Raw genomic sequence first — 17,530 nt, forward strand, 5'->3', positions numbered from 1 at the left:
GAAAAATCTAAATCTATCATCCTGTGAACATAATTTTTTTCCACTCAATTGTCTGCTTTTAAGATTTTCTCTTAGTTGCCAGTTTTAAGTAAGTATATTATTGTAGTGTGTGAAATTGTGTCCTCCCCCCCCCCCCCCAATAAAATGTGAGCTTATTTGGAAATAGAGTCCTTGCAGATGTCACCAAGTTAAGATGAGTCACACTGGATTAGGATGGGCCCAGGAAGGCAAAAGTGAGCAGGGCCCACAGTATCTCCAGTAGCTTTGCATGCAGGCAAGAGAGAACATCTTGGCTAAGAGCGGGGGCTGGACATTATCTCTCAACAGGTAGAGATTGAAACCCCGTAATTTGGTGAGCTCCCTGATGGAGCTGGTTTCCTGGGAAACAAGCAGAGAACAAAGCTTGAGCCCTGGGTTTGGTCCAGGATGGAGTGGAGAGAGGAAGACAGGCAGTGAGGGGCTGTGGTGTGGGTAACAGGGCCTTTAAAGTAAGCCAGCCCAGAGCAAGTTCTCTTAAATTTCTCAGCCTGAGTTTACTCGTTTCTAAAAAAGAGTTAAAAGGGGCCTCGAGAATTCAAGGAGCGATATGTGAACGTTTTGTGTAAAGGACATCACTTTCTGCAAGTGTTTTTCATTGAAGAGCAAGAAAGATCTAAGTAATGGAAACCAAGATTACAGAGAGGTGGGTGGGCCTACAGTCACCAAGGATAGAAGTGGGAGAGGCCTTTGGGGCCCCTTACTCCGACTTTCACACAGGAAGACACTGAGGCCTCAAAGACATCAGGTTCCTCAATATGAAGGGACTCAACTCCTACAGAAGGAGTCTGGGAAGTAAGGTTTCCCAGATTTCAGTCATTACAATCCTGGGAGAGTTAGGAGGACTGCCCCAGGCTGAGTATCAACACAAGCTGGTGGCACAGAATTTTGCACGTATTTAAGATGACACTTTAAGACCGCCCCCGTTTGGCTATTAGGAGGACCACACGCTATAATACTTGGGAAATAGATTCTTAGTCCTTAGAATTTGCCAGCTTGCAAAGACAATTTTCTCAAGATGTACTAAGAATGTCTGAGTCTTCAAACTTATTTTTTGTTTGTTTATTTTGTTAATCTACACCCAAGGATATTTTTCCCATACATTTTTAGAGAGAATTTTAGGGAGAAGGAGAGAGAGAGAAACATCATTGTGAGACAGAGAGACATTGATTGGTTGCCTCCTGACCAGGGCTGGAAATGGAGCCTGCAACCGAGGTATGTGCCCTTGACCAGAATCGAACCTGAGACCCTTCAGTCCGTGGGCTGATGCTCTAACCACAGAGGGAAATGGGCCAGGGCCTTGATCTCATTTTTAATCCCATTTGGGGAACTGGCTGATTTGGTTCTACCTTTTTCAGCCTTGATCAGATTCCTTGTTTATCACCACATGACTGCCTACTTTCAGGATCATCAGTCTCCTTTATTCTAGTCAGAGGGTGAGTGGGGATTTAGAATTCCAAGTTAGTGCTCAGAGAAAAAACAAAAAACAAAACAAAAAAAACACACACAACAAAGCAAACAAAAACAAAAACAAAAAAACAGGAATTAAAGAAGAAGGTCAATATTGAGATTAGATCTAACATTCTTAGAAGACTTCAGTTCTTCACTCTAAACTGAATCAATCAGAGCCTAATTAATTCCTGTGTGAAGGCACAAGCGCAGGACCCGCCTCACCCACTCTGTCCCACGTGGAATTAATGAAACGGGAGTAGAGTCTCTGTCATCCTGTGCTCAATACCCTAGCTGGCTGGGAACAAGAAAGAATCAGGGCATAGCTCAAATACAGAAGTAGAAAAAGAAACAGGCTACACTCCCTAGGGAGAACTTTCTATTTCCTAATGTCTCCTGCCCCAAATAGCTCTGCTCCTCCCGATTTGTGTTTATGTGCTAGGCTCCTTTCTCTTGCAGCAGATGCCACCAGACTGACAGTGTCTGAAGTAGGTCAAGAGAGTGGTGATGAATTGACACAGGCCCTCCAGCTAAGTTGTGCCTTTTCCTCACACCCCACTCCAGTTCCCTGGCATCTCAGGCTGGGCCCTGGCCCCCAGGACCACGGGGGCTTGGGGAAACCTCTGTCCAGCTCCAAGACCCTGGACTTGCAGGTTTCAGCCCTCTTGGCTGGAATGATAGAGTAAGGTAGATCTTGTCTTCAGCACTTTTGGTGTCCCCCTAATCCTGAGCCCTCTCATTCCACTCTAGCTCTGATGAAATTATCTCAGAGGTCATTTATCTGTTTTCCACAGAAGCCAGAAAAACCACACTGCTCTTCTAATACTTCCATTGCATTAGAGGCTGTTTCAAACAGACAGACAAGAGCTAAGTCAGGGCTCCCCTATGCACCAGGTGATAGCATTGGAATAGTGAGTAAGGAATAGGTTTTAGTGCCAAGCAAACCTTAATTCAAATGCCAGGAGACTGAGACTGAGACTGAGAGAAATAAATGGCTCGCCTAGAGTAACCCAGTGTGGGGTAGAATCCAGTGTCAAACCACAACTTGATAATTCCTACTCCAACCCACTCTTTGCTACGTCATTTAAAATTTGCATTCCCCATGAGTATCTGTCTCCTTCCTTGCTAACCTCTGTTAAGGCTCTAGGTTCAGATTTCTTCTTTTCCTCCAGATGCCTTTAAGAGGATAGCAATGACATGCTATTTCAGAGGAAAAACATTATATTGAAGATGGCCAACAGGTGTGTTGAAGCAAAAATCCTGATAATGGATACTGTAAACTGGGAGGGGAGAAGGGGGGCAGGGAATTTTGCTTTCCAATGGACTAAAAACTAATCTCTCAATTTCCACGTCTAGGTAGTATGCTGTAAATTATAGTAAATCAGTATTCCCACTGTATCAACAGAAAAACCTGAATAACTTTTTGGAATCACAGCATAGGAAAGCTATGAGACCAGTGAGAACTAAAGGGACTAGATATTTCAAAGAACCAAAACTGTTACAAAATGAGGTGATATTGCCAAGTTGCCCAGAGGTTTTTTTCCCTCCTCTCCCCTGGGGACATTTGCCAATTGTGAGTAGAGGCTGAGACTCAGACTTGGCTCAGAAAGAGGCTATCCACAGGAGCAGAGAGAAACCAGTAAAGCTCTCAGGTGTGGTGTGGGTCTGGAGGAGAAACGGGAAACTTGAGAGACCCAAGTGCACAATTTCAAGCTGAATGAATGACTGGCAAGAAGCTAGGCTAACATGCACTTAAAGGGCAGAGGGAGTTGCCGAGCTATCTCCAATGCTTAGGGAAGAAAGACCCACCACAGGAAGGAACCTGCCTCAAGATCACCACTCCTGTCCTCCTCAAGACAGGAGCCAGGTTGAAGCTCCTGAGGTGAGAAGCTGGAGATGTAGGTGGGGCACCCAGGTCTCCTGTAGACTTTCAAGGCTGAGGAGTTTGAGCCCTGCCAGGCTCTCAATCAGGATGGCAAAGGCCATGCCCGGGAAATAAGGATCAGGGAGAGAAAGACTGAGTCTGTCTGAGGTCTGACTGCAAAGGCAGCCAGGACCCAGCTGACCCCTGACTGGATAGAGATGATCAGCCCTTTACTTTATCAGCCACCAGAGGACCGGGGACTCTTCCCAGGTGGAAGCAACAGTCTGTGGATGGAACCTCTTTTCCTTTCCTTTTTCTAAATGCACACTGTCGAGTATTTGAACTGATTCCATTTAATTAAAATTAAAAAATTAGAATTACTAACCTAACAAAGAAACAAGAACATATACCTCACAGTCTAGACATTGGCATTGCCAAGTATAGATGAAAAAGAAAACCAACTATGTACCAGTAAGTGTGTTAAATATAAGAACACAGAAGGTAGACTGTAAAATAATAGGAAAGAAATTATGGAAACACTCTCCAGAAAATGGCTTGTGAAGCTGTACTCCACTCAGAGCAGACTGTGAGGCATGAATAGAGACAGAATCACCTGGGATTCAGACATTACCGCACCAGATATGGAGCTTTAGATGATCCTTAATAAATACGTTAAATAGAATGAGGGAAGGTGGACAGAATGAATGAAAATTTGAGGAAGTTAGCAAAACAGCAACAACAAAAGGCAGGAAGCTAAGACTTAGAGGAGTTAAATACCTGGCCCAAGGTCACATGCCTTGCAAGTGACATGGCCAGAACCAGGACATGCTTTTCCCAACTGCACCAAGTTTCCCGGGAGCAAGGCAAGAGCAGGTAACTCTCTGTGCTCAACCACACTGGCTTCTGCAGACTTGAGTTCCGCTTCCCTCATTTCTGAAAGTATTTCTTCAATCAGCAGTCAGCAGCCCACAGTGAGAACTTCAGGGAATAATGTTTCTGAGACAGCACTGCTGGAGGAAGCCAACTGGATTCAAAAGCCGATATGAGACTTCCTGGGCTCATGCCATCTGCTCTAATCTACCCCTTGTTCTGGCTACATGGTCATTTGGGAAAAATCTGTGCTCTGAAATGATCTAATTCTAGAGGTGCCTGGAATCCACCAGGAAGAAATATTTTATACTGCCCTCTCCCCCCCCCCCCCCCCGCTCGCCCCCCACCAGCAGGGCACAAGGAGGCTCTGTGACTCCTTGTCTCATGATACTGGTGGGTCCATGATCTCACTCACTACTTAAAAACCTCCAATATTTGGGCTCCCTGGAAAGTCCCTAGGAATGACAACAAACATAGCTCTCAAATTTTGTAGGACAGCACAAAGTTAATGTAATTAGCACCAAAGTTAATCATTAAATGTGTTTAGCAATGTCTGAATTGTTATCTCTTCATAAGAATTTTGGCTTTAAAATTTTTAACAACTTCGTTATGATTTACATACCATAATGTTTGCTCACTCTAGGTGTGCAATGTTTTTTAGTTTCTTTTGTTGTTGTTGTTGTTTTTTAGAAGTTTATAGGTGTGCTGCCATCACTACGATCCAGTTTGAGAACGTTTCCGTCATCCCAGAAAGTTTCTTTATGTTCCTTTGCAGTTAGTTAATCCCCACTCCCACCTCAGCCTCTTCTGATCTGATTTCTGTCTCTGTTAATTTGCCTTTTCTAAGTATTTCATGTAAATTGACTTAAACAATAGGCAGTGTTATGTGTCTGGCTTCTTTCACTTGTCATCATGGTTTTGTCATTCATCTGTGTTGTACAACATATCAGAGGTTCATTCCATTGTATTGCTATATAGTATTCTAGTGTATGGATGAATATACCACATTTGTTTATCCATTTACCACCAGTTAATGAAAATCTGGGTTATTTCTATATTGGGGCTCTAATGAATTATGGTGCTAAGAACATACACAAACCTATTGGGTAGATTCCTAGGAGTGTAGAGTGATACATTTTTAACATTTTAAGAAATGCCAAATTGTTTACATTACCACCAGCAAAGTAGGAAGGTTCCAGTATCTACACATCCTTGCCAATATTGTTATTGTGTGTGTTTTTTTAATTATAGCTCTTCTGGTTGGTGTATAGTGGTATCTCATTGCAAATTTAATTTGCATTTCTCTAATAACTAATGATGTTGAGTATATTTTCATATGCATATTAGCCATTCACTTATCTTATCTAATGAAATATCTACTTAAATAATTTGACAGTTTTTTTCTTGAAAGTTGGGTTGTTTTCCTTCTTATTATTGAGTTGAGGAGTTCTTTATATATTCTATCACTCTGGAATTTTTTATTGCTTCTATTACACCAGTGATTACATTGTTCATTTTTACAAGACTAGTTGTCCTTCTCAATGTATATGTTGGGGACAGACAAGGGTGATAATTCACCCAAGGTCAGCAGTCCCTGCACTGGCACTAACCTTGGCAGCTGCTGTGCCCACGGCCTGATTGAGCACACAGGTTGGACAGCAAGTGCAGAGGACAGAGTTTGCCTCCTTCCATCTCTGTCACTAATCAGAACCATGCCCTTGAAACTGTGCAGGAGGCCCTATCTTTAAATTCTCTTTGTGACTATACAACCACAGCAACTGAGATTTTAAAAAATGGGTCAAGGGACCTTAGCCTGCATCTTGGAATCTCTCTTGGAAGATGTATTTGGTCCCAGTGGAGAAGACAGAAGCCAAATTCAGGTGGAAAAGCTATGGCAGCCCAAAACATGTTATGCTAATTTAGCTATGAGGTGGGCAAGAGGGACCCTTTCAGAAGAACTCTCTGATGTTTTGAACTTGGCTAGAGACAGATATATAGCATCTTCTGGGGAGGTGGGGATGGAAGAGTTGTTCTTTCCTGTGGAAGAAAAGGCAGCAGCTACATGCTACCCTCATTCACAGTGTGTTGCTTTCCCACTGTATCTCTAGGACTTTTCTATTCAATGGTTTCCTGATTCTGAATCTTAGCATCATTGTGCATGATCTATAAGAACCAAAAGCAACAGTTATGGGCGCTCTGGACCAGGTGGTTGATATGGAAGCTAAGGAGGATAAAAAACAAGGATCTTTCTGTAAACCAAGTCTGTAGGTCTGAGGGATGAACTGCAAATGAGGGGAGAGGAGCTGGATTGTTTCTTATTTCAGGAGCAAAAGAAAATTGAGAGCTGCCAATGCCTTTGGAAGATGAAATAAGTTGTGGAAGGATCCCTGTCTGTAAGAGAGGAAAGAACAGGCTTTCTGTTTCAGAGATCCCATGGAGGGATCCTCCACCCAAGCCTGTGGAGGGGACTCAGGCTGAAATTGGTAACTTACCCCAAGATCCAGGGGAACAATAGGTGTGGTTGTGGGTCCCAGGTTTTTTAAGCACCCCTATATGTATATGATTACTTCAGACACAACTAATCATATGAGAATCCCTCCTCACAGCCTTCACCATGCCCTTGACCTTACTCCACAAACTGAGAAGGACACTTGGTTTTGAGGTAATACAGTGTTTAGTCACAGGGTTAATAGAAGCATCACAAAATAGAGTAACAAGATGGGTGATGGTGATAGAAGCAAACTGTACCCAGAGTCTGGCTCATGCATGTAGGGCCTTCCTGACAGGTTGGTCTCCACATTAATCCATAAAAGGTAATTAGCCACCTTCGTGTACACTCCAGGCATATTCTTTCGGCCACAGCCCACTCCCCAGCTGACAATGCCCAGCTGGTACCATATGTTTTTGTCCTTTTTCTGGCAAACCAGAGGTCCCCCACTGTCACCCTAGAAGAGAAAAGTTGTTTGGGAATAGAAGGAACAGTAACAAGTTACTCCTATAGCCTATTGTGTAGGCACCTGGTACATGCAGACTTTTGATGAGCAGACATTTTAAATTTTGATTAGACTCTCCAACTACATGGCTATGCTCCCAGATCTGTGACTGTCACAAAGAGTGACAAGCAGTTTGGTCAAAAGCAATGATGATAAGTGACAACTTGGTCATAAAAGGAACATCCATCATCACCTTCATCTAGTTGTGTGCATTCATTTTAACATGCAAAGAAGTGATTTGCTAATCCATGTTGCCTCTAAGCACTTTTTAAAATTTCAGAATTCTTTCAATTGTCCCTCTGCCGGTTTACTTCAAAGCCACTTTCAGCCAGCCAAGATTGCTCTTTCTGGATTGTTCACCACAGCAAAAAGTGAAGACACAAACATAAAAATCCGTTGTGCCCCATAATAGGTCATTGGTTGAATACAGCAGGCATACCAACTGACATAGTGTACGTGATTTCTAATTCCAACCATGAAGAGGGAACTCCTTAGTTAAAATATTACATAGTTTAAAACATGAAATTTTAAACAATTTACACTTTTAAAAATATCATCTCACATCTGTCAGAATGACCATCATCAATAAGTTAACAAACAAGTGCTGGCGAGGATATGGAAAAATGGAACCCTACTACATCGCTGGAGGCAATGAGACTGGTGCAACCGCTGTGAAAAAAAGTATGTATTTTCTCAAAAAAATAAAATGAACTGCCATTTGACACAGTGATCTCACTGCTAAGAATATATCTGAAGAATTCCAAAACACCATTCAGAAAGAATATGTACACCCCTATATTCATAGCAGCATTATTTACAATAGCTAAAGCCTGGAAACTGTCCAAGTGTGCATCAGTAGATGAGTGGATAAAAAAGCTGTGGAACATTTACAAAATGGAATACTATGTGGCTGTTAAAAAGAAGGAACTCTTGCCTTTTGTGATAGCATGGGTGGACCTGGAGGTTATTATGCTAAGCGGAATCAGCCAGACAGAGAACTATAAATACCATATGAATTCACTTATATGTAGAATCTAATGAACAAAATAAACTGACAAACAAAATAAAATATGAGGCAAGGATACATGGAACAGACTGACATATATCAGAGGAAATAGGATGAATGAATGAAGGTGAAGAGATTAGCCAAAGAACATTATGCATAGCTATGGGCACAGACAACAGTGTAGTAATGGCCAGAGGGAGGGTTGATGGGGGCTGGGTGGAGGTGGTTAAATGGGGAGGGGGAAGAATGGGGAACATCTGTAATAGAGTCAACAATAAATAAAAGAACATCATGAAAAAGATTGCCAATAATTACAAACAAAAACAGACATCATTGACATGAAAATTGAGGCCTACTCCGCCTTTTTATGCCTCCACATCCTTGTACCACTTTTTAAATTCTATTGAAAAATAAGGTGTCTTCAATAAAAATAAAAAAAAGTCAGAAAACTCAGATATGGAAAAACATGAAAAAAATCTCATAATTATATAAATAATTAAATTTATACATAAACACACGATTGTGTATAAGAAGAATGTTTCGGGTAGACTATGGGACTCTGTAGCAATGGTTTCTCTGGGGAGTGTCAGAGGTAAACTGTGCGCCAGCTTCACCACTTGAATTTTCTTTACCAGGTACTCAGAAAAATAAGTGCAATAAATAACATTTGTAATTCCAACCATGCAGAGGAAACGCCTTAGTCAACTTGCTACATCGTTATGCATTACTATTTTACAGACATAGGATCAGGCGGTACATCTCATTTCATAGCTTACAAAGATTTATCTCTGAAAATATTAAGTGACTCAAAAAAGTTGAAAAGGGGCACCATTCAATAATATGCAACAATCCTAATGAAAAACCATTAACAAACAAACAAACAACAGGACATGCTTTGATTTCTTTTCACCAGAATGTTCTCAGGAAGAAGTTGCTGTGCCCATCACCTTACTTGGAACCAAACTCTCCTTTATCAGATTCTTTGAAGTCACTGGAGAATCCCATGACCTTTCTTTAAAATGAATTACAATCACTTCTCTGGAGAAGGAAGGATCTCCATGAAAGACGCTGAGCAGAGCACAGTCCAGTTAAGAACCTAAATTTCTGGAGCCAAACAGACCTTCATTCCAATTCCAGGGTGAAGCTTCAGCGGAGAGAATGTGAAAATCTTCCTCAGTGTTTTAAGGTTTGGTTTTTGTGCTGGTGATAACAACTGCACGTCTCCTGCAGGACGGCTGTGTGAATGGAAGGAAATGAAACGTGTGCAGCACTTAGCCGGGCCCTGATGCGTGGCGAGCCCGTACTCATGGTAGCTCTCAGCACCTTTGTGGTTGATGAGCAGCCAAATCTGGGCACTAGCAGGCTGGGCAGCTGGCATTGGAGCCCCATTTCTGCTGGAACCCAAAAGATGGCTCTAACCCCAGAAGTCAGCATGCCTTCCTTAGAATTCTGGGTCTGTAATTTACCTCGCTGGTGTGTCCTCCTCAAGACTGTCAGCTTGTGAGCCTCAGTCTCCCCATCTGAAATAGGCCTGCTTCCTAGGGCCAGTGCTTAACCCTTTCATGTATTTGTGGAAGCGGTTTGTGTGCTATTGAGTACCAAACAGGTGTAAGAGATGGTGATGGAGAACACGATATTCACAGCAAAATGAGCCAGGTCCATGTTCCCACTCCTTTGCCCATCAATATGCCCTCTACATTTCTCCAAGTCACCCCTCTGATTCTGAAAACTTCTGCCTGGGTCGTCCCCAAGGCCCTACTCAAGGTTCGTGTTCCTCCTCTACCGTGCTGTGCATTGAATCAATTTCCACAACAGTTCTACAAGGTGGGAACTCTTAGTATTCCCATTTTACAGATGATGAAATCTGAAAGGCACAGAGGGAAGTCACAGGCAGTAGGTAGAGAAGCCAGGAGAGAAGCTAGGGGAGTCTGGACCCCCAACCTCTACCCTGCACAGCCTCTGTTTGGTTACAGAGCATCTGTACTGGGTTGAAGAGCATCTCTCTCAAATTCACATCCACCCGGAACCTCAGGCTTTGACCTTATTTTAAAAAGGGTCTTTGCAGATGTAATTTGTTTAATTAAGATGAAGTCCTATTCAATTAGGGTGGGCCCTAATCCAACACTGTTCTTTTAAGAGAAAACAGAAGAGACATGCACACAGGGGAGAAGACCATGTGAAGAGATGGAGGCAGAGGTTGGAGTGATGCCCCTATAAGCTATGGAACATCAAGGATTTTAACCACCAGAAGCCAGAAAAGGCAAGGAAGGATCCTCCCCTGGAGCCTCCAAAGGGAGCGTGGGCCTATAGATACTTTGATTATGGACTTCTGGCCTCAAGAGCTGGAGAGAATACATTTCTGTTGTTTTAATCCACCCTCTTTGTGGTGGTTTGTTACACCAGCCTTAGGAAACTTATTCAGGAGAGGAAGAGGGGAGCCAGTTGTCCTGGAAAAGTTGGCCAACCCTCTGTGCAGCCCTTTTCCCATCAAAGGACCAGCTCCATTACCTGGCAGGCATCCTTCCCACCATGAGGGTTCCCAGCACACAGCATGTTCCTGGTGACCATAGGCATGATATGGGAGCACTTTCTCCATTTGACCAGCTGGATGTTGACTTTCTGCAGCTCTTGATGCACACCTCCCAGAGGAACTGACCCAAAGAAGAAGCAGATGGGGAGAGGACCCTGAGCTCAAAGTGGTCCCTTTGAGTGGAGGTCAAGCACCCACGCACATTGTATCTTTTCACCTCAATGACAAGGGAACTTCCCTATGGTCCAGAGAACAACCCACATGTGGACCAAGTAAGGAGGGGGTGGGAAGAATGCCCAGCAGACTCTCAAACCCACCCTCTCTGAATCCAGAGGTCCCCAGACCTGGACCTTACTGAGTTTCAGCCTGGGTGCACCATCTTCTAGCCCCATGGAAGTTTCCAGTCTCCAACTAGAGTAAGGTGACCAGATCGTCCCACTTTTGGCGGGACAAAACCGATTTTTAACAATTTGTCCCGCGTCCCACGGTGTTTTAAAAAAGTCCCTATTTTTGGAAAGAAAGCCGTGGGACGCGGGACAAATTGTTAAAAATCGGTTTTGTCCCGCCAAAAGTGGGACGATCTGGTCACCTTAAACTAGAGGCTAAAAATGTTTCTTTTATATCCACAAGGATGTAAAGAGATCCCATAGTTACAAGTTCTGTCCTGGGGCTCACAACACATAATGGTGGGCTTGAATTGTGGAAGGGCTCATGAGGAGGTGAGCCCAACACCTAGAATATTCACTCCCCAAAGATGAGGATAGTTTTGTTTTAGTACAGTGTTGCTGAATCCCTAGAACTCATAATACTGCCTGGATCATAGAAGAGGATTAATGAATATGTGCTGGATGAAGCATGAGGAACTCTAGTTGGCCCTTTTTGAAGCTCGTGATAAACTTCTAAGGACAATTCCCAGGAAATCTAATGTAGCTCTGAGCTTGGGGTCCATGTGGGAATCCGATACAGCCACTGGGGGGACTGCTGGGAAGAGGAGCACTGACTGGAATACATTTTTTTTCTGCTCTGTTGATTATGGGGCAAGACACATGTGCCAAGATGAAGGATGAAGGTCACCATCTTGTGTGGCTAGGAAAAGTGGTGGGAGTAGTTTGCAGGTTGACTCTATAAAGACAATTTCACATTCACTTTATGCCCTTCTCCTTGATCTGTGATTTTCAAATGTTTTAGCCACTGAGCCCCTTATCCCAAGGGCACAGAACTGACACCATCAGTTGGAACAGAACTGCACAGGATGACATGGGTATAGATTTCCTTGAGCGCAGTCCATTTTGCCACCCCTTTGCCCATCAATATGTCCCTCTACATTTCTCCAAGTCACCCCTCTGACTCTGAGAACCTCTGTCTGGGTCATCCTGAGGCCCTATTCAAAGTTCATGTTCCACAATCTGGACATAAAACTTGCTCCAGGAGGCCAAGAAGGCCCAGGAAGGACAGCTCCCATGTGAACTGAGGAGAAGGTTCATCATGGAACCTTAAAGGCCCCAAATCCACCCGGCAGCCTTCCCTGGGCCAGCAGAGTCTGCAGCTTTTTGCTTCTCCTTGCAAACATCAGCCAGGGTGCTACTCTCCAGTGGGCTGAGCTACAGTAACTCACTGGTAAGGCCCCATCCAGACACCCAGCAATTTCTCCATCTATGTATGTCAGTGACCTCTGAAAGGCAGATGGGGACTTTGGTGACACTCAAGTGAAATGGGGATTGGAGCAAGAGTAAAGCGATGTCATTATCCAAGATCCAGCTGTCAAAGTAGGGGTGAATAATTAGCTTGTCCACTTTCATCCTTGTCAAGTTCATGGTGATATCATTTCTGTTATCGTGTATGATCTCCAAGGTAGATCTTATTTCAAAACAAAAGGAAAAAAAGGGTAAGTGATGGAAGAACAAAAGGTGAATCTTATGAGAAAAAAATGTCAACAGTCTTAGGCTCTGATCCTGGGAGCTAGGGAGGTGGAGCATCTGGGGCCACACCCTTGGCATAGAGCCAGGTGAAGAGCCCCTTTTGGGCAGGAGGAGACAGACATGAGTTCCAGGTCCACCCTGTTGGCAACAACTCTTGGCAAATTTACTTATAAATTTCATCAACAAATGTCTTGGAAGCCATGCTATGCACAAGTAATTGAAGGAATTTTCTCTGGATTTGCAGCAAGGGCTGGACTAACTCCAACAAACACCTGGGAAGTTTCTCAGCAATACTGATTGGAGGATGTAGGCTAAGACAGCACCTCAAGAGCTGCTGCTATGCAGCCAGGCCTGGAGCAAATGCTTAGGAAAGCAAGATGCTGAGAAGTCCAAGGAACATTTGCTCTGCCATTTGGGTCCTACACAGCAAGATATAAAAGCTCCTAGAAGGAGAGCAGTGTCTCTCCCACCTGCAAAGAGTGATGTTTAACCACAAGGGTGTATATTTAACCTCCTGGTTACTTCTATGACAAACCTGATGGAGGCTCCAGGAGCATACTAAGCAGGTAGGAGCAAATATTCTACCACACTGGTTTAAAAAGTAGTCTGTTTGCAGTACTTACATATTTTTGTTTATGAAGCAGTGGGATGCAGACAGAATCCACCACTCACTGAGAATTGATCCTCCACAGAGATGTTTCCCTTGGTCAAAAATATTCACCTGCCATGGGAACTCTGTAATGTCTGCAGGCTCCCCGCCCATGATTTTCAAAATTTTTGGTTTTTCAGTTTGGGTGTATATTGTTTGGCCACATGTCACTAAAAGCAGAAAGAAGAAAGAGGGTCAGAACCCAAGAGTCAAGGTTGGTTGGATTGGAAGAGACTTAAAGACAAGGTCCCTTCTCCTAGCCCCTCCCCTTCCTAGCACAAAGGTAGCAGTGGCTTAGCCAGGGTAACCTCAGGTTTGAAACCCATCAGACAAAGTGTGCCCTCAGGCCTGTCAATGGTGCCACAGTTGTAAGGATGTGCCTATGAAGAGCAATGGTTGTTGCCTTCACCATAGCTTAGCTTCTTAGATGGGTCTCTCACTCAGGGCCTTTGGGGAGGAGACACAACCACAAGCCTTGGGCCTGGATCTTGTTGTTGCCCCGAAGAGGGAGAGCCCAAGTGGGCATATTCATTTATATGAAATTAGGCCTTTATCCTCTGAAAACAGGGCCTTGGTATATTGTCTTGGTGTAGAACATTCTCCTCAGCTCTGGACAGATATCTTCAAGGGCCTCTCACATGGACCATACAGACACCAGAAATCTTACAGCTGAGGGAAACTGATCAGCCCCTCCTTTCCTCACTGGTTCCTCTTCCAAGTTTCTGACTGATTAGTGGTGCCATCTTTCACCTAATTTTAATTCTAGAGATTATCCCAGTGGAACCTTGAAAGGAATAAAAATTTGGCATTTCCTATGTAATAGGATTACTTTGACTTCTTTCAATGTCTTTGAAATGTCATTTGAGTCATGAGAAAAGTAAACATCATAAAATATAAACTGTTGAACACTTGCTAGTTGCCAGGCACCATTCTGTTCGCTCTAAAACAAAGTATCATGTAAACCCCATGAGATAACTGAAATTACTATTGCCCATTTGAAAGGTGAGACAACAGAGGCAAGTTTAAGATTAGAATATCTGGCTAAGACCCAGCAGCTAGCATATGACTGAGCTAAAATCTGAAATTGGGCAGTCTGACTCCAGAATCTGTTCTCATAACCATGGGGCAAACTTCCTTCTAAGTGTTAACGATATTTACTCTCAGGAAGAAGGCAGTGACATTAAACACTTTTCACAAGAAAGTATAATGTGAAAGGTATATCTATTCAAACCATCTCGACACCACCACCCACATGTATCATCATCCATCACATATCATCCATCACCACTACACAGCCCCATGCCACTACCTCACCTCCTGCCTTCCACTCTTGTCCCTGCATGGTCTGTCCTCTGTACCAGACAGAGCACCTTTCTCAAGCGCCTCTTATTTCTTGCTCTCCCATTTACACTCTCTGATGGCTTCTCATTGTAACGAGAATAACAGCCAAAGTCCTTACTGAGCCTCTATGGGCTCAGTGTGATCTGGGCCCTCCCCACCTCTCTGGGCCCACCTTTCTCCTGTTCCCCCTTCCCACTCCCTCTGCCCCAGCTGCACTGACCTGTCTGCCTCTGAAACATAACAAGCATCATTCAGGGGACTTTGCACTCGCTGTCACTTCTTCTTGGAAATACATATCCTTATCAGATGGGTCTCAACATGTGTCTGGTCATCTTAGGAAGGCTTTCTGTGACCACCTACTACAGAGTCTCAACAACCACCTGCAGACCTTCCATCACATTAGCCAATTTTGTCTGCCTCAGACCACTTAACAGGAGCTGAGATTAACTTGTTTATGGATCATTTATACATTTAATACTTCCTTCCCCTCACTAGATAGTAACATTGCTTAAGGGTAGAGAATGAATATGCCATTCTCTGTTACAAACCCAGCTCCTAAAACAGCTCCCAACATGTGGTAGAGGTTTGATATTTGTCAACCAACACATTGAACATAATGCAAGCTCCATAAATTCTCAGGATCCAGGGAGATGAAGCCAGCATAGGTGTTAATATACAACCTTCATTATCTATATATATAAAAGCCTAAGCAACCAGTCAACTAGTCAACTGCTTGACCGGTCAACTGGTCACTATGATGTTCATTGACCACCAGGGGGCACACGCTCAATGCAGGAGCTGCCTCCTGGTGGTCAGTGCGCTCCCACAGCAGGAATGTCGCTTAGCCAGAAGCCAGGCTCACTGCTGGTGCAGCTGCAGCAGTATGAGCCTCTCCCACCTCTGCGGCAGCACTACCGAGTGGCAGCAGGTGCAGCGGGGTCAGGACGAGCGGGAGTGGCTTGGTGCTCGTGCCGGCTTGGGTTTCTCCCCAGCTGCTTGCTGCTTCATGCACTGCTACATCCCTCAGGGGATGTCAGACTGCTGGTTTCGGCCTGATCCCCGCAGGCCAGGCAGTATGACATCCCTTGAGGGGTCCCGGATTGCAAGAGGATGCTGGTCAGGCTGAGGGACCCCACTGGTGCATGAATCCATGCACTGGGCCTCTAGTCTTATAATACTAGAGGCCCAGTGCATGAAATTTGTGCATGGGGGTGTGTGTCCCTCAGCCCAGCCTGCACCTTCTCCAACCTGGGACTCCTCGAGGGATGTCCAACTGCCCATTTAGGTCTGATCCCAGTAGTATCAGGCCTAATCGGGCAGTCAGACATCCCTCTCACAATCCAGGACTGCTTGGCTCCCAACTGCTCACGTGCCTGCCTTCCTGATTGCCCCTAACCGCTTCTGCCTGCCAGCCTGATCACCCCCTAACCACTCCCCTGCCAGCCTGATTGATGCCTAACTGCTCCCCTGCCAGCCTGATTGCCCCTAACTGCCCTACCCTGCAGGCCTGGTCACCCCTAACTGCCCTCCCCTGCAGGCCTGGTTTCCCCACAACTGCCCTTCCCTACAGGCCCGGTCACCCCCAACTTCCCTCCTCTGCTGGCCTGGTTACCCCTAACTGCCCTCCCCTGTAGGCTTGATTGCCCCCAACTGCCCTCCCTTGCAAACCTGGTCCCTCCCCTGCTGGCCATCTTGTGGTGGCCATCTTGTGTCCACATGGGGGGCAGGATCTTTGACCACATAGGTGCAGCCATCTTGTGTGTTGGAGTGATGGTCAATTTGCATATTACTCTTGTATTAGATAGGATAGAGGCCTGGTGCATGGGTGGGAGCTGGCTGGTTTGCCCTGAAGGGTGTTCCAGATCAGGGTGGGGGTTCCCTTGGGGTGTGGGGTGGCCTGGGAACCTGGGGCCTGTGGTGGTTTTCAGGCCGGCCACGCCCCCCGGTGACCCAAGCGGAGGCCATGGTATCTGGGATTTATTTATATTCTATAATTGAAACTTTGTAGCCTTGAGCGGAGGCTAGGGCAGGCCAGGGCAGGCAGAAAGCTTGGCTTCCTCCATTGCCGGGGAAACCCAAGCCTCGTGCTTGCTCCGTGGCCACAGCCATTTTTGTTGGGATTTATTTATCTTCTATAATTGAAACTTTGTAGCCTTGAGCAGAGGCCAGGCAGGCCAGGAAGCTTGGCTTCCTCCATTAGCAGGGAAACCCAAGCCTCCTGCTTGCTCCATGGCCACAGCCATCTTGGTTGGGTTAATTTGCATACTTGCTCCTGATTGGCTGGTGGGCATGGCTTGTGGGTGTAGCAGAGGTACGGTCAATTTGCATATTACACGTTTATTGGATAGGAAAGGCCTAATATGCAAATTGTCCCCGTGACCAGGTATTCGACCAGGGGGCAGGGCCAGCCGGCCAACCACAGGAAGAGAGGGCCCAGCCAGTGGCTGGCAACCAGCAGTTGCTAGGGACCCTGCCCATGCATGAATTTCATGCACTGGGCCTCTAATATTTATATAATGCCATGGTTTTGCATTAGACCAGTTAGGCTCCAAATGAGCCTTTAGAAGGTATTCTAGGAGAAAGCAGCAGGGAAATCCTTCCTAGGCTTATCCTTGGCCTTAAAGCTGCAGGACATGGCCAGGTGCCACCTTCAGCTCTCAGGATTGTTTGCTTACATTGGCCATTCACTCTGGAAAACTCTGGTACTTACCACAGCTGTTAAATACACACACACACACACACACACACACACACACACACACACACACACGGTTCCTCCACATATAACTTTAAAGTTTGGGGTGGTGTGGGAGCAATGATCTGAAAATCTGGTCTAGGCACTTCCCATCACATTCACCTGAGGGGCTTATTGA

The 17,530-nt window shown here is 45.0% G+C and overlaps 1 protein-coding gene across 1 annotated transcript; it reads right to left on the minus strand.

Moving 5' to 3' along the window:
- Positions 1 to 6,897: 6,897 nt before the first annotated feature.
- On the minus strand, positions 6,898 to 14,658 carry LOC307100664 (serine protease 52-like; the record flags this gene model as incomplete). Its single annotated transcript, XM_079773156.1, has 5 exons — positions 6,898 to 7,164; positions 10,727 to 10,869; positions 12,364 to 12,605; positions 13,291 to 13,486; positions 14,631 to 14,658. 5 exons carry the CDS (start codon positions 14,656 to 14,658, stop codon positions 6,898 to 6,900), a joined length of 876 nt encoding a protein of 291 aa, XP_079629282.1.
- Between the last annotated feature and the right edge of the window lie 2,872 nt (positions 14,659 to 17,530).

Source organism: Cnephaeus nilssonii, assembly GCF_951640355.1.
Source record: "Cnephaeus nilssonii genome assembly, chromosome: 5".
NCBI lineage: Eukaryota > Metazoa > Chordata > Mammalia > Chiroptera > Vespertilionidae > Cnephaeus > Cnephaeus nilssonii.